At 42.7% G+C, this 15,546-nt stretch overlaps 2 protein-coding genes across 4 annotated transcripts in view; one reads left to right on the top strand and one right to left on the bottom strand.

The window, feature by feature from the left end:
* The window catches only part of CEMIP (cell migration inducing hyaluronidase 1), a 100,408-nt gene extending 91,760 nt beyond the window's left edge, over positions 1 to 8,648 (top strand). For all 3 annotated transcript variants that reach the window (XM_072345476.1, XM_072345478.1, XM_072345477.1), the window contains exons 23-29: positions 629 to 840; positions 1,295 to 1,480; positions 2,168 to 2,372; positions 3,159 to 3,245; positions 3,414 to 3,571; positions 4,986 to 5,086; positions 5,673 to 8,648. In XM_072345476.1, coding sequence (XP_072201577.1) covers positions 629 to 840; positions 1,295 to 1,480; positions 2,168 to 2,372; positions 3,159 to 3,245; positions 3,414 to 3,571; positions 4,986 to 5,086; positions 5,673 to 5,800 — 1,077 coding nt within the window. In that variant the 3' untranslated portion in view covers positions 5,801 to 8,648. The remainder of the gene's footprint in view (positions 1 to 628; positions 841 to 1,294; positions 1,481 to 2,167; positions 2,373 to 3,158; positions 3,246 to 3,413; positions 3,572 to 4,985; positions 5,087 to 5,672) is intronic.
* A 245-nt stretch (positions 8,649 to 8,893) lies between these two features.
* Positions 8,894 to 14,526, bottom strand: MESD (mesoderm development LRP chaperone). Its single transcript, XM_072345481.1, is given in 4 exon segments — positions 8,894 to 10,297; positions 10,300 to 10,535; positions 11,498 to 11,730; positions 14,188 to 14,526. Coding segments are annotated over 4 exon segments (831 nt in total). The 5' UTR covers positions 14,512 to 14,526; the 3' UTR covers positions 8,894 to 10,259.
* Positions 14,527 to 15,546: the final 1,020 nt, after the last annotated feature.

The raw sequence follows: 15,546 nt of genomic DNA on the forward strand, positions 1-15,546 counted from the left end.
TATGGTAAGCATGCTGAGGAGTCAAAATTAGACTTCAGCTCTCATGGTCTTTCATCATCCTGTTGAGTAACCACACAACCATTCTTCCCACCATGTGAGCTCTCGCCCTACTGTCTGGAGAGACTCCTTGTTTTTCTCTGTAAAGTAAAGTGGTGCCTTTGTTTTTCTCTTAGGTGTTGAGAGCGTTGCTTTTTCAGCATAGTGCCACTAAAGTCAGGCTGTAACCACTGGGTTGGTTTTCCTTCTCAAATCCAGACAGAAGGGTCCTTGTTTAACACAAGTCAGATGTCCCACTGTTTGCCATTAGTGTTGCGAATTACTTCAGCTCTACTGTAGGCCTATCTGGGCCTTAACTGACATACTTCAAATAAGGAAATATTGTTTATTTTTATTTATGATTTTTATTTTTTATTTTATTAAAAAGCATACAAATGCCAAAACAGTCTATTATTTACTTATTTATTTATTTTAAAGAAGCTGAAGAAGCTGAATGTACATGTTTTAAGTGTATGGTGTGCAGGTCACTGCCGGAGTGACAGACCTCACACAACTTCACAGCTGTAGAGTAGCTGGACCTGTAATGTTGTACTCTAATTCATTAAACACTTGATGATCTTCTTTCATCTAGATGTACATCCAAGCCTACAAGCCGGCCAACCTCAAAATGAAAATCATTAAAAATGACTACCACAATCACCCACTCTACTTGGAAGGGGCTTTGAGCAAAAGCACTCATTACCAGCAGTATCAGCCAGTTATAACTCTGAGGAAAGGCTACACCATTCACTGGGACAAGACAGCCCCTGAAGAGCTGACCATATGGCTCATCAACTTCAACAAGTGAGTGATCCAACTGAATTCCAACATTCCAGCTCAATAATGTAACTGCACATTTTTAACGTGTGAGGTCATTGTCATGTGAACTCTTCCAGAATTAACATTCTTGTTCCAGGAACTCCATTGAGTTCACCATCTTTTCATTTGGCATCTCATTTGGTCCCTGAGGAAGCCCTGGAAGATAATACATTTATAGAAGCCTAGATAATACATTCCCAGTGCATGGAAGTCAGAGGTGTAGAAGTCAGAAGCAGATCTGACCCCTACAGGGTCACCTATCACCAGCCCATAGTCTAATTTACACTGCATTGGTTGATCCCAAGCCATTAAAATTTTAACTGTTCAGGAAAAGAGTAAGTTACATTTTGGAGTGAATTATTTAGTTTGGCTTTTAACATACGCAGGAAAATAATAGTAATGTGTCGACTTGTTACAATCTGAGCCTTTGCTATTTCAGGAACGACTGGATCCAAGTAGGGTTTTGTTATCCTAAAGGGACGACATTTTCCATTCTCTCAGACATCCACAATCGTCTCTTGAAGAAAACAATCAAAACTGGAACCTTCTATAGAGTATCTCAAATGGAGAAGCTGGAGTACAGATATCCTAGCAAAGGATACTACTACTGGGATGAGGACACTGGGTAAGCAAATGGCTCTCGACGATTTGGACACCCTTTTGAGAAAGTTCTGAGCTGTTTGGCTAACGCTATTTGTTGGAATCACAACAAAACCAGAAATTCTTTCTGGGAATGTGATTAGCGTTGAATTTTCTAGGGACTCCCATGGCTGCCAGTCATTTGCAGGCTGTTCTGTGCTGCCAGTTCCTCTGGGAAATGCTTTGCTAAGTGAATACAAATTAGGAAGGGGGAAAAAAAAAAGTAAAGTGCAGACCATAGTACTGAACTGGAGACACACCACAACCTTTTTGGTTTTGAACAGCAACCATTTATAGGACCTAAGACGGGGAGGCACAATAACCAGGAATTCGAGGTGTTGTTTTCTTTTACAAAATGTGAAAGAGACCTAAAGAAAGAGATCGAAAATACAGACAATGTATTTCTGTGTAAATGGACATTGTAAAGTAGAGCTCTAAGGCAGTTCAGATGTCAGCTGACCTCTCTTGGGTTTCCTGACCTTCCATAAACATTTTTGAGATGCAGGCATCCTTTGAAAAGTAAGTAACATGTTTAGTATTATAAACTCCTGAAACCAGCACAGAGGGTTTTCAACATGCAGTATTGCAAAGTATTAGGAAGGAGTCTGATGAACCTTAGTCACTTTTTGCATTGATCTCAAGGACGCTCTTCACTTTTCTCCCCTACATTCAGGCTGCTGTTTCTGAAACTTAAAGCTCAAAATGAGAAGGAGAAATTTGCTTTCTGCTCTGTCAAAGGCTGTGAACGAATAAGGATCAAAGCTATGATTCCAAAGACTGCTGGTGTCAGTGACTGTCAAGCCATGGCTTATCCCAAGTACATTGAGACGCCTGTTGTAGAAGTGCCAATGCCTAAGAAGCTATCTAGTGTACAGCTGGTAAAGTAGTTGATTTCCTATCACAAAATTATCTGTTATTCTAGCACATATTGTTCCTCTATTCATGAAAAGACTTTGTAATGGATCCGGTGTATTTCATGCCTATTTTTATGAAATGGATCAGACATGAGAAATTGTTTGAAACAGATTCTTGCAAGCACCAGGTATGAAGGTCCTCAAAGGACAGAGCAGTTCAAGACCTCAGCTAAGTTAAATACGCAGTCCTTTGAGTCTCTGTTGGGAAGTGCTGTGCCTAAAAGCATAGGATAAAGAGTGATGAGCTGGAAGAGGGCTTGGTCCAGGGAACGTGATTCTGGAGAGATGCAAATTGTCTTTCCTGGCTCCTCCAGGCTATAAGGACAACAGCAGCAGACAGGGGGCTGCGCAGCTGAGTGCCTTCTTTGTATATAGGATTTTGCACAGCACTTTGTCTCCTATATTCTGTCCAGTCTGATTCTGAGGGAAAAATGGAGGATATTTATCTCATCACCCTTGAAGCAGGAACTCATAGCAAAGCCTCAGAGAATTGTGTATAAGCACCACGAAGTGAGAATCACTTACACTTGGCCATTTGATGAAACAATTTAGACGTGGGCAGGTTGAGTAGAGAGGGTGCCATTGTGCCCAGTCTCATTAGGAGTGGAATTTGGCAGGTCACAGCTCATTATGTAGCTGTCTTCTTGACTGAATTTTGAGGTTTAAAATGTTTACTGAAGATGTGGTAATTACTCAGATAATGGACACCCTCATTAAAAACTCTTTCTCTCTCTTTTTTTTTCTGAACAGAAAACAAAGGACCACCTACTAGAAGTGAAAATAGAAACTTATAAGAAACAGTACTTCCACCTAAAGGATGACTATGCATACATCGAGGTAAATGGAGGAGGTCAGCTTGACCTCAGAGGTCTCAAATTTTGCCCTTTGGTGTAGTGAACAGTCTCCTAATTCAAAGCTATTAGTGCTTCTTAGACATGGTTATTTTGCATTTGTGTTTCTTCCATAAACTGATTCTATTCCTTCTATTCCTTCCCCCTCCCACAGGTTGATGGTGTAAGGTATTTCCTCACGGAAGAGGGTATTCAGCTGATAGTGATTGACGGACATCACGGGAAAGTAGTTGATCGAGTAACATTCAAAAACTCAATTCTACAAGGAATCCCAGCACAGATAGAAAACTATGTCAACAACATCAAAACTCAGTGAGTAATTTGGTGTTGGTATGGCATAGCATGTAAGAATGCTGTACAACACATCTTTTTGTGGCTTTGGTCACCTAACATGGACCAGACTGACTGAGTTAACAGTATGCTTTTGTACCTGCTGGCTCTGTGTCCAAATGTGAGCAGGATGTGCAGGCAGCAGAGGATGCAGAGTGTGTGATTTAGGAACTGATTGAGCCCCCGGTAAGCTGCAGAGCTACGTTTGATTAATAAACTGCAGATCCACACTTCTCCTGTGGGTTAGTGATAACAGAAGGCTTAAGTTCAGAAATAGACTTGAGCACATATTGGTACAGATGTTTACGGTTTACATTTTCCTACTGCCTGCACACATGCTCAAATAGCAGAAAATCCCACTAATAAAATACATTCCTCTTTGCACGTGTCCCCTACCCAAACCTAAGGTCTTTATGCTTTATTGTTTAAACTATGGGCTTCCAGAAATGCAGAGTGTTTCAGGTGGGTGCTAATTACCCACTGTCCTGGAGGACTCATTTTTCTTTCATTAAACAGTTAGGACTGGAACAGGATGCAATACATCCAGCACCTCAGCTATCATTCAGCTGGGTGTCCTTGCGAGGGCTGAAAGCTCGAACCATTCTCCTCCTTTAACCAAAAGCTTTCCCAGCCCTCCCCCTGCTGGCCTTTCTAGTCCCATCAGGCAAAGACTTCAGCTATGACCATGAAACTTCTTTAATCCATTTGCTGCGTAGAGGTGCCATCCAGCTGCAGGTGGGCACCATGCAGTTGGAGGGACTAGACAGCTCTCTTTCCTATGTGGCTCTTAATTCTTCTCTTTTTCTTTTGCTATCACCCAGTGCTGTTTTCCCCTGAATAGTTCCATATCCAGTGCAGGTGTCTGGGTGTAACTGCAGCACTCATTAGCTCAGGGTTGGAGCTCTGCAGGCATCGCTGCTGGATTAACTTTAGCAACCCGTGTCCACTGCAAGGCAGGATAGCAGACCCAACGAGGCTCTCATTTTGCAAGACTGCCAGTTGAATCAGGCAAGCTTCAGTTGTGGAAACTTGCAAAGTGGAATGAAATTATTTCATCTAGGCAGGTGTTCCGTTATTCTGCCCTGCAGATTTAATTAAAAGCTGAGCAAGAATGGCATCCCAGCCCTACTAAACGTCATAGCGAAACTTCCACTTTTAATTAAAAAAATAAATAAAAATAAAAAATCTGCTTCCTAATAGGTTTTGTTGGCATTATTGGAAAAGTGACCGTGTTAATAAGCTGTCAGCAATGACAAAAGCCATGAAAACAGAAAGCGTTGCTGCTCATAGGTGACTTGGGGTTGTGCAGACTGGAGTTACCAGAGCTCAAGCCAGATAAGCAAGGTATGGTTCCTAACTCCTCACCTGTTAATAAATGACTTTTTGTTTCCTTCAGCTCTATAGTGCTGGTGACATCTAAAGGAAGATTCATTTCAAGAGGACCATGGACTAAAGTACTGGAGAAACTTGGAGCAGAACAAGGTTTTAGTTTAAAAGGTAACTGAGTCTAAAAAACAGTTCTAAAACCCTCTGATTATTCCCCTGTGCGGTTCCCATAGGGGCACCTTTTCTGGGCTTCTAAACTTCACCTTGCCTGTCCTATCAGCGTGTGCTCAGACATCCTGGGAGCAGGCATTTACTTACTGGGAAAGGTTGTATCTACTGCAGCGTCAAGTGCAGCAGATTTACTGCAGAAATCAAGTGTCTTGATTACAAAGCATCACATACTGCAGGAGTATATCATTATTCCATGGGAATAGCTCTGGTCAGCTCTTACTGCAAACAATAATAGCTTCAATAGTCAGCTCTGAAGGGGGTTTCCTGGTCTCTTTCTTCTCTGCTATATATCACACGTTGGCTACTGTTAATTAGTGGAAGCACAGAAGTTGTGTATACAATTTTAATTAAACCTGATATAGAAAATATCTCTTTAATACCCAGTAATGCTTTATCAGCAACATTTGTATGCACATCTGTCCTCCTGACCACCTGCATTGATCCAGCAGTCTGGGTGTAGCCACACTTGTGGGTATCTCCGTTTGCAGCCCTGATACACTTCTAATCTATTTGCCCTGATTTGCAGAAAAAATGGCTTTTGTTGGATTCAAAGGCAGCTTCCGTCCCGTCTGGGTGAAACTGGTCACTAATGAGGACTCAGCTAAAATCTACCAAGCACTGCCAATTCCTGTGGTGAAGAAAATGAAGTTATGAGGACACAAAGCTTTGCCTTCTGGCTGCCAGCACTGCGCCACTGGGATGGACTACTGACTGTTCGTGACAGGCACATTACAGTGTGCTCCAGAAGTGTAGCATTTTGTTGTTGTTGTTGTTCAAAAAAGAAATCTTACTGTAAGTAGCTAAAGCAAGTGGCCACATGTGATGGAAACGCATTCCTCTGTGATCAGCGCCGTGTTCTGTGATCGTCGGCACTTCGCCGGTTGACTCCCATTGATGTTGACACTTGTGTCACTAAGCAAGGTTTGACCTGATCTGCAAGCTGCTGGTTTTATCAGCATGCCTATGGCATGTTGTCTCTGGAAAGGTGAGCTCTAGGGCTAAAGGCCGCTGAGGATTGTTGTTTGTACCAGCCTCTAACTAACTTGTCCAAACACTTTTCTTTCCCCCTGGAGTAACCAGCCAACTCAAAGCCTGGATGAAAATCTAAGGTAGAAAGTGTGAATTTGAATGACTACTTTGATGCTAGGAAATATAACTGGACAACAAGACTTTACCTTAAATTTTCTGTCACAACTGATGAAACTCTTTGGGATCTGTGTTGTACAGACACGGCACATAGTTGGGGAAGAAAGAGGAGAGGAGCAAAGCAAGCATACAAGAAGAGACTGATGCAACCACATCTTTCTGCTTGCTCAGAAAACTCTGATTCTCTTGTAGCTTCAGGTCTTTTAACAGAGGTTTCTCAAATGGGAGGTTTTCCTTCAACAAGCAGCCATAGTCTAGAAGGAAAGACCTGAGACTCATGTTTCTCAGCCACAAAATTGGTTGAGCAGCAGATTGGGTCAGTGTGTTGAGTATTGCTTTCCAGCCAAGTCCTTGGCTTTTGGGCCATGAGTATCTTGACCTCCAGGAAGAGTTATGTGAAATCGAAGTGGAAGGTGGCAGAGGTAGAAGTCTTTAAGGTTTTACCAGATAGCTAAAGAATTAGACTGGGAATCCCATATGTTGTGTACCTGCTTCCCCCTTCCTTCAAAGCATTAGGCTGGTAATGAAGGCAGATCAGTGAGAGTCAGGACTTCTGCACAGACATCTCCTGAAGATGGGAAATTAAATTAATGAAGCATTGTCTTGTAGAATATTTTAAGCACTTCTGATGTTCAGTAATGTTTGTTTGTTGCTCAGAAATGCCATGAAAGCATATGCAGAGGCTGTGGACGGGCAAGTTAAGTTAGTTAGGTGGTGGTGTTGGGTTTTTTTCCCCCAATGTCATACAATAGTTTGGGGAATTTCATCCTCAAAGCACAAACTCTTCCTTGAAAAGGTCCCTTTATAGTTCAGCCATGGTGAGCCAGACCTCACTTACCTGACGTTCTCTGATAGCTGAAACAGAGTCAGATCCCTGAAGTCAAGAAATACACTGAAAAAAGTCACTGAGTGCGTCAGGCTGGTTTATCTACACAACTTCGTTCCTAATTGCACCTGCACCAGTGGAGTAAACGTGTTTCCATGTGATGGACCAAAGTGTGAGCATTTCTTTCATGAGCACTTGACATGAGCAGGACGGCAACGTTCAAAATGTACCTGGTTTGGGATCTGGTTTTCCACACCCCACTCTGAAGCACTGCTTCCCTGGATTTCCATACACGTGCAGATGCCCAAAGGACCGTGCCCTAGGCTGGTTTCCTCAGCTACTATGAGAGTGCTGCATTTGTACTAGAGTCGTAGCTTCTGATTTTACAATTTTTGGAATTCTCAGGGTGAAATCACAAGACTTGGCTCTAGGAAAACTTCTAAGAAAATCTCGTCTTATTAAGAGAAGAACACTTGTAAGTAGCTCATGCTGTCATGCAAAGCTTGTGACATGGGGCCTGTTTGGAGCTAGGGCTGGGTCTCATGCTGTGAATACTTAGGACAGGATCACTGCAGTTTGTAAGCCTGAGGGATAATGGAGCATCATAGCAGTGTACCAGGGCAGACACTCCCGTGAGATGCAAAGGGCTCCCACCGATGCGAATCGGATGGAGTCAGTGAGTTACTCTGAAGTCACAGCTTAGCCTGATGCCATCACCGGTCAGCAATAGTTTTGTGCCATATGATTCCTTTTTAATCTTCAACTGTTGTAGAAATTGCACGTGCACATTTTGACTAGTGAATTAACTGGCTGCTTGTACTTTGTACATCCTTTTAACAGACGCTGCACCAGCTGCAACGATCCTCTTTATAAGGTTTTATTACTGCAAACGTTCCCATCTCTGCCTACCCAGTTGCCATTGTCAGAGTGGTTTTTTGATTGAGTTTTGTTTGTTCAGATGTTTGTTAGTTTGTTTGGATGTTTGGGGTTCTTTTTGTTTTTGCCTTCTGTTCAAATGCTTGTTTTACCTGTCGCCGAAATAGCTGGTCCTTTTTCGGGTTAGATGTATAGTGTTTTGTACATTTTCTTAGAGACTTTCCAATGAAAAAGATATATTTTCTATTTATTTATTACAATGGCACTAAGACAACTAAATTGCAGACATACGAAGCACCCTTAATGGAATTTAGCATTGGCTAGGCTGTTAAGGAGGTCGGCAATATGGCTTTTCTGATAATCTGCTTTGCACTTGAAAGCTCTCTATGTCCGCAGAATGTGGTAATGCATTGACTGTCTGTTTTGTGGTGACAAGAGCTGTCGGGACATTCGTTCCAAAAGATTGTGGCTTACAACCGAAATAACACGTAGTTGTTTGGAGTACACAACGTTTATCAGAATAAATATTCAATGCAAGTTTCTCATTTTACTTTGGTGTCTTGTCTCATCAGTGTGCATCAGTAATGATGAGCTGGAATAGCTCTTTCTGCAGCCAACTGCATTCAGACCATTGCACCCAGTGTCTCAGCTTTGCTCTTAGCAGCTTGCTTTCCTAAGGAGATACAGGTGATGCAGTGTCACTAGGACTAGGTCATCCTCTAGGGCAGGGAAGTAAGGAAAAATGATTGCCTGGAATTTTCATCAGTATCTATTTGTCTTTATGAGTAACTAAAGAAACCAAAGACAGGTTAGTTCCCCTTCCGGAACATCTAAATGCATCATTATTTAAAACATTTTTCAGTGAAGCAATAAGTTTAGTGACATCTTTTTATTTTGGAACAAGCACTCAGTAAGTCGGCTTCTGTCTTTTGATATTGAAATATTCCACAAGAGCAACCATTATGGTTCAAGTTAGGACCTTTCACCCAAAACACTTGGATTTTAGCACCTTGTAAAAAGAGTGAAAGTAATATTATCTTGGTACAATCGAATGGAGACAGTTAATACTGTGCTCATTCTCTAGAAAATGATGTGGACCATAAATACTGGGTGCATTTAGTCCTAAACACAAAGAAGAGGAAAAGGAAAGCGCAGCTAAGCCATGCGTTTGACTGAGAACTGCCCGAATTATAATATAACCTTCCTGACCACACAAAGGCTTTCAAGGAGAAATCAGACCTGCTCCCATACATCAAGGTTCATATTATTTAAACCAATTTTCATTTACAGTCAACCATGGCATGCTCAGGAATTTAAGGAAGGAAAAAATAAAAATCTGATTATTAAACATCCGTAAGAGATACGTCAACCTCAAAGTTTAACTCTGCACTGTAACTAATGCTTTTACAAAGATTCAAGCAAACCATCAGCAAAACAAATGAATTCCAGAGTTAAAGCTGTATCTTCTAACTCACTGTCTAGATAATGGGGCACACATAACATCTGCATCCAGAGGCACAGTTCTTTGGCAGCAGTAGTAACTTGAATGCCATGAATGCATCTATTCTTTTCACTCTAACGCTGTCCACGTTGGCTTTGTAGCTTCCTCACACTCAACTGCATCACATCTGATGGGTATAGAATCTCTTCTCTGTACTGGTTTGGAGTGCATTAGCTGAGTGTCTGCCTAGCTTCTAGAAAGCAATTCTGTGGATTTTCAGTGATGAACAGAAGAGTTTTTGTTTACAGAAAAGCAGCCTAACCAAACCAATCCTAAACTAGGCCATTTCAGGCATCTTTGGCTGCTGTAACATTGTTCTTTGCAACTTAAGTCATTTTGCAAACTGAGAGGCAAACTGGCTTTCTAAATTATCTTTTAGCAAGGAGCTCTGCAACAAGGAATCAACGACCAACTTGCATACCCAAGACGAACAACAGCTACTACAGATTAACACTGGTGTATTCCGAGACTCTATTCTTTCCCCTCCACTTTAAGTTCATAACTTCAGACATAGGTTTGTATGTTAACTTTGAACAACAACAAAAGCATAAAGAATTACAAACTACAGTAGTCAATTGCTGGTATTAAACATAACCGTTTCTGTAACTAAACAAACAGCCAACATTAATAAGGAAACAGGCGTATTTCAACACAGAAGTCTTTTAAACCTCAGTAACATCTGCTTCCTTCCTTCTCCTCTATAAAGCCAGAAATTGTAAAGAAAGTTTCCCTTCAAGGAACAGCAGAGCACTATTCAGTCTGGTTTATGCATCTGTCATAGTTCTTCTCTCTGTTTGGTTGCACGGTTGTCCTCCTGGCTGCTTTTAGATTTCTTCTCTGCATCTTTTTTCTTCTTTGCTTTCTCAGGTTTGGTTTTGTTTCTTCCTTTCTCACTTCCATCTGCTCCTTTGCCTGGATAAACCTGGCCTTCTAGCGTAACATCTGCACACCTTTCTTGACTTATCAGGAAGTCTTTGATCTCCCAGGCATAACCACCATCACGTAGCATAAAGATTGCACGATTTGAGCCAACAATAAACCTAGAAGAAAGATGCATAATTTTTCTGTTAATTCAGTGCGTTTCCAGTACTAAAGCATTTTAGTTCGTTCAGAGCCCCTCCGAGGCATATATCCATTTAAAAGCAAGAGGTTGGTCTCATTGCCTGGGGACGTGGATGAAAACAGTTTACAAGCACGGAATAATAAAAAGTGTTAAGTTTAGAAATAACCAAGTAGGAGAAAGCATGAAGAAAATGCTAGAATTAATTTGATGCTATACAAAACCTGTACCAGAAGAGGTTTAGATTAGACATGAGAAAGAACTTTTACTCTCAGAGAGTGGTCAGGTACTGGAATGGCTGCCCAGGGAGGTGGTGGAGTCACCATCCCTGGCAGTGTTCAAGAGGCCTCTGGATGAGGAGCTACGAGACGCAGTTTAGTGGCTTGTGGTAGCAACGGTAATGGTTGGTTGGACTAGATGATCTACAAGGTAGATCCTTTCCAACCTTGTCATTCTATGATTCTTTGAAAATCCACTGATGGGCATTAAATCCGATTTATAATCTTACTGCAAACAACCCCAGTCTCAACTCAAGACTGCAACATTCCTTTGTTTCAGAACTATCCTCTCTGGATAAAAAGATCTCATTTTTAGCCAGAGGAACAAAAAGCCTTTGTGTTTACAAGTGTTCCAAGTGGGTTGTCTTGGCAAACTGCTGCAGCTAAAAACTGATCAACAGCTGAACTATAAAATTAATAAAAAACTAGGCTATATACAAACCGCAAACAAGTGTTAAAAATATTTATGCACCAAAGTAAAATTTTTCTAGAACAAGTCAGAAGAAAAACAAACAGGTATATAAACTGACACAGGAACAAAGAAATAGTGGGAGTTGATAGAGCTAGAGAAGAGCTCGGGATCAACAGCTGAAAAGACTTTCAGGAAGAAAGAAATAAAGAGTTCTGTAAGAGCAAAACTTTACCCTTGCATACAATGGCGTACCTTTGTACATCATAGTTTGCATTGAAGAGACTGCCCTGCCACAAGCTAGTAATTTCTTCTGTCTCTTTTTCCGTGGGATTTCCTGACACTGTGACAAACATCATCAAAGTCTTCCCTTTTTTCGTCAGTTTCAGGATACTTTCAGGTTTGCCTGGATCAATTTTTGAGAAATCTATTGGTGCTGGAGGCCTCTTGTGCTCAGGAAGATCCCCCTCCTCAATGTCATCGTCTTTCTGTATTGAAAAGGAAAAGGATGCGTCACAATTAACTGCTGAAGAAAACTGTTCTTTTCAAGAACTCACCACTGTTTAGAGAACAACTGCTTTGGTAAGGAGAAAGCACTGAGTAGTTTAGAGATGGAGACCCCCACATGTTAGGAAACAGTGAACTTTGCCTCAGGATAAGTCACTTATAAACCCTCTCCTCAAAGCAATGCACATTCTCACTCCAACAGCTAAAATCTCATTTTACCCCATACTGAGAAATATTCCATCCTCATGGCTGATCCAATACAAGCCCACCTAGGTGCTCCATAAAATAACGCCTTTTCCTTCAGTTTCGTGGAATTTTATTAAGCATACTAGATACTGTTAAATACAAAATCTAACGCTATTGAATCATAGATGTTCTAAACACATATGAGCAAATTATTAACCATACTTTCTACCAGTTTGGATAGCACACAACCAACACATTCCACAGCTTTGAAATAGAAAGGCAGAAACAATGCTTACAACAATTCTTCATACAATACAGAAATTGACTATAACTTTAGTGAGACCTCAACATGATGATATATATTACCTATTTTGCCCTTAACTATTCAAACCACACATCCATAAAGAAGTAATGCTAAAGCTTCAATTGAAATAAGTGGTCAAAAGATCCCCTACGTGTCACTTCCCTTGAAGATCTTGCTCGAATTATCACTTTTTTTATTAATCAAGTTAACTACAAAGTGAAAGACAGAAAGCTACAAAGTGAAAGACAGAAAGAAAAGTGTAACCTTTTGCTTCCAACATCTAGCAACTAATTCATTTAAATGCCAGCGTGAGGCTTCAACAGGAAAGCATTACATACAGTAGCAACCTGTTCCTTCTCTCTCAACCCCTCAGCTCCCATTCTCACACACTTCTCTCACCAACACCTTGGATTGTTATTTTTAGAAGGATCTACAACATATGTCACCCAAATCCATAGCCCATCAAATAACCATAATTCAGATTCAAACCTGAGAAAGCCTGAACATCAGTAACAATCTGTTTTAAAGGACATATTGTTTTAATAACAGAGCTGAAAACCTGGTCCAAGGGTTCTTCTGTCTCCAACTCCTCCAGACTCAAGGCTGCTGGAGAGACCCTTACCACAAGGGGAATCTCTACATGGCAGAATCCAAGTGCACTTTTCCTATGCCTTCACCTCTCTACCAAAAGCAGTGACTGAGTACAGCAAGATCCGTAAGCCAAAGCTCACTTAATGGTGTCTCTTGGACAAGCAAGACTCCAAAATTAAAACCCTTAAACACTGGCAAGCCTACACTGTTCCAATCTGCTGAAAGGGCAATCACAAACCTGGAGAGACTGTCGTAATAACTTTGTTTGCTCCCACCTTGGTGCTATCTAAACAAGCTTTTAAAAACACTAAAGATTGTGATGAAGTCTCAAACAAAAACTGTTCATAAGGAAATGCTGTTTCTGTCCTAATGGCCACAAAAATAGAAAATATTAGGAATTATCTCACTCTGCTGAAACCAAGGAAACTTGACTCTGCACAGATCTGTGCCCAGTGACCCCTCACTCCCGAGCATAATTCCTGCTCTTATCCAAATTCATAATGGCTCCTTTGTTTCTCTCATCCCACCCCTTCAAACCAAATAAGCCCTTTCTTCTTTAAGCTCCATCCACCCCAACCTCGAGTCTTTCCAGTTCCCTGAAGGCATCCCAGCAGCTATTGGGGAACTGCCACACAGTTGTGTCTGGAACCATCCAGATTCCCAACGAACTGTTATTTGTTCAGCTCTCACTTCCATTACATGTTGCTCCCATGGCTGTGCATGCATGTCCTCAGCTGCAGTGCCAAACTCGAGCTGCCCAGCCACAGCTGCACACAACACGTCTGTGAGCATTCGTGCAGCACTTTGTGAAGTGAAACAGAGACCTCCAGCCACAGGGAAAAAAGGAGAGGGCTGCTGGCTACACAGCTGGCACAGAACACGAAGCAGAAGGAGAGTCCCAGAGGCACTAACCCTTCCATCCAAGCAACGAACCACCTCAGACAAGCTTATCCTTTATGATTTGCCAAACTAAGTTGAATTTGCCCACTGCAATCTTTATTATTTTTTTTTAGCAGCCCGGACTATCTGCTCCTCAGCTGATTAATCAAAAAAGGTGAACTTTGGCTTTTTAGCTGTTTTCTTTAAACGCTGACTCAATTTTCCAAGAAAACCCCTTCCTAAAGGGATGACAGAGCTCACCGCCGGCCCCGCACAGCCAACCTTCCTCCCCACAGCTCCAGCGCATGGAGCTGCCCCTTTCCGGCCGGCAGCCGTCACCCCAACCACGATCTCCTGCACTCCCCGGGCCTCGGGCGGCCCTCCCGTCCCGCCAGGCCGCGACCGTGCCCGGGCAGAGCCGACGCTCCTCCGGCCGATCACGGAGACCCCAGCGCGGGCCCCCAGCCCCGCCCCGCACCTCCCACTGCTCCAGCAGCCGGGCCATGTCCGCGTCGTTGTAGTCCCGAATGTCCTTCTTCTTGGCCGGCCCCGCCCGTCGCTTCCCCTCCGGTTCCTCGGCGCGGACCGCCGCACACAGCCAGAGCGCAAGGCCCAGCGCGGCCCAACGTGCGGCCGCCACCATCTTGTCCGGCAGCAGACGGGAGGGGAAGAAAGGCGGAGCGGCGGCTTTAAGGGGCGGAGGTTCGGGGAGGAGGAGCTGCGGCGGGACACGGGCGGCGAGGGGCCGGGGGAGGGAACGGGAATGGGTGGTCGGAGCCTTGCACGGATCCGGCTGTGGCATGGCTGCTGCGGGAAGGGTCGGTGCTGTGCTATGGATCAGCTCCCGAATAGAGACTGGGGCGTTTGTTCTTATTTGGCAATAAGCTCAAACACAGGAGCAGGAGGAAGCATGAGAGTAAGTGCAGAGTTGGTACATAGAGTGGGGCACCATGGGCAGCAGGATGGACTCTACAGAGCAAACATCCAGCATAGTCCTGTCATTGCATCCAGGCCTAAGGCAAAGCAGGAGCCCACTGCACTGAAGACATAGAACAACACCAGTCAGTAGGCAGGGGTGTGGGTTTGGGATGCTTTCTGGACCCAGGACTTCTGAATGGATTAAAGCCCTGATGGGACACTGGCAGCTTGTGAACTTCAGGGAGATGGCTGCCAAGGGCACATGCAATAGAAAAAACTGGAGTCTCCAACCTTAGCAAGCAGTGGAGGATGTGGGATGCAAGACTGCAGTGCCTCGATAAGCAGCCACCCTTCCCTGCAACGTCTATCCCATAGATTATTGTTTTATAACGCTTCAGAAATACCACCAGTACAGCTGAGAAACAGGAAGCTGTTAGGCCATAGCTATTCATGGAGCTTGTTAAATGCAAAATAACTGGAACAGGGTTTTAGTCAAGCACCTCTCACAAAGCTGTCCAGTAAGTCACTAATGAGCACGTTTGCTCAGTGCCTTCTTATTGAATGTAACAAATATCATATACATTACATCCCACTGCCCTGATTAATGAGGTTTTAGTGAAGCGCATTCCTGCTAACTTTGTTATTATTGGATCATGCTTAAGTTCACTAAAACAAAAAACAAAACCAATTTCTGGTATGTTGGACTAAGCAGTATAAAAAAAATACATTTTTATTGAATTTCTACTGGGAAATATTTCCAACTGCTTTCTGTTATTAGAGCAAACCAGGCCAACTGACATTCATTAATATCTGCTGCTACCTTCACATGAAGATCTCAGAAGTAATCCAATTTCCTTTGTTAAGTGAATAAGCAGTACAGTTTCTCAAGCACGGCACCAAGCAATCTTAGGTATCTGTC

This window comes from Excalfactoria chinensis, chromosome 10, assembly GCF_039878825.1.
Source record: "Excalfactoria chinensis isolate bCotChi1 chromosome 10, bCotChi1.hap2, whole genome shotgun sequence".
Taxonomy (NCBI): Eukaryota; Metazoa; Chordata; class Aves; order Galliformes; family Phasianidae; genus Excalfactoria; species Excalfactoria chinensis.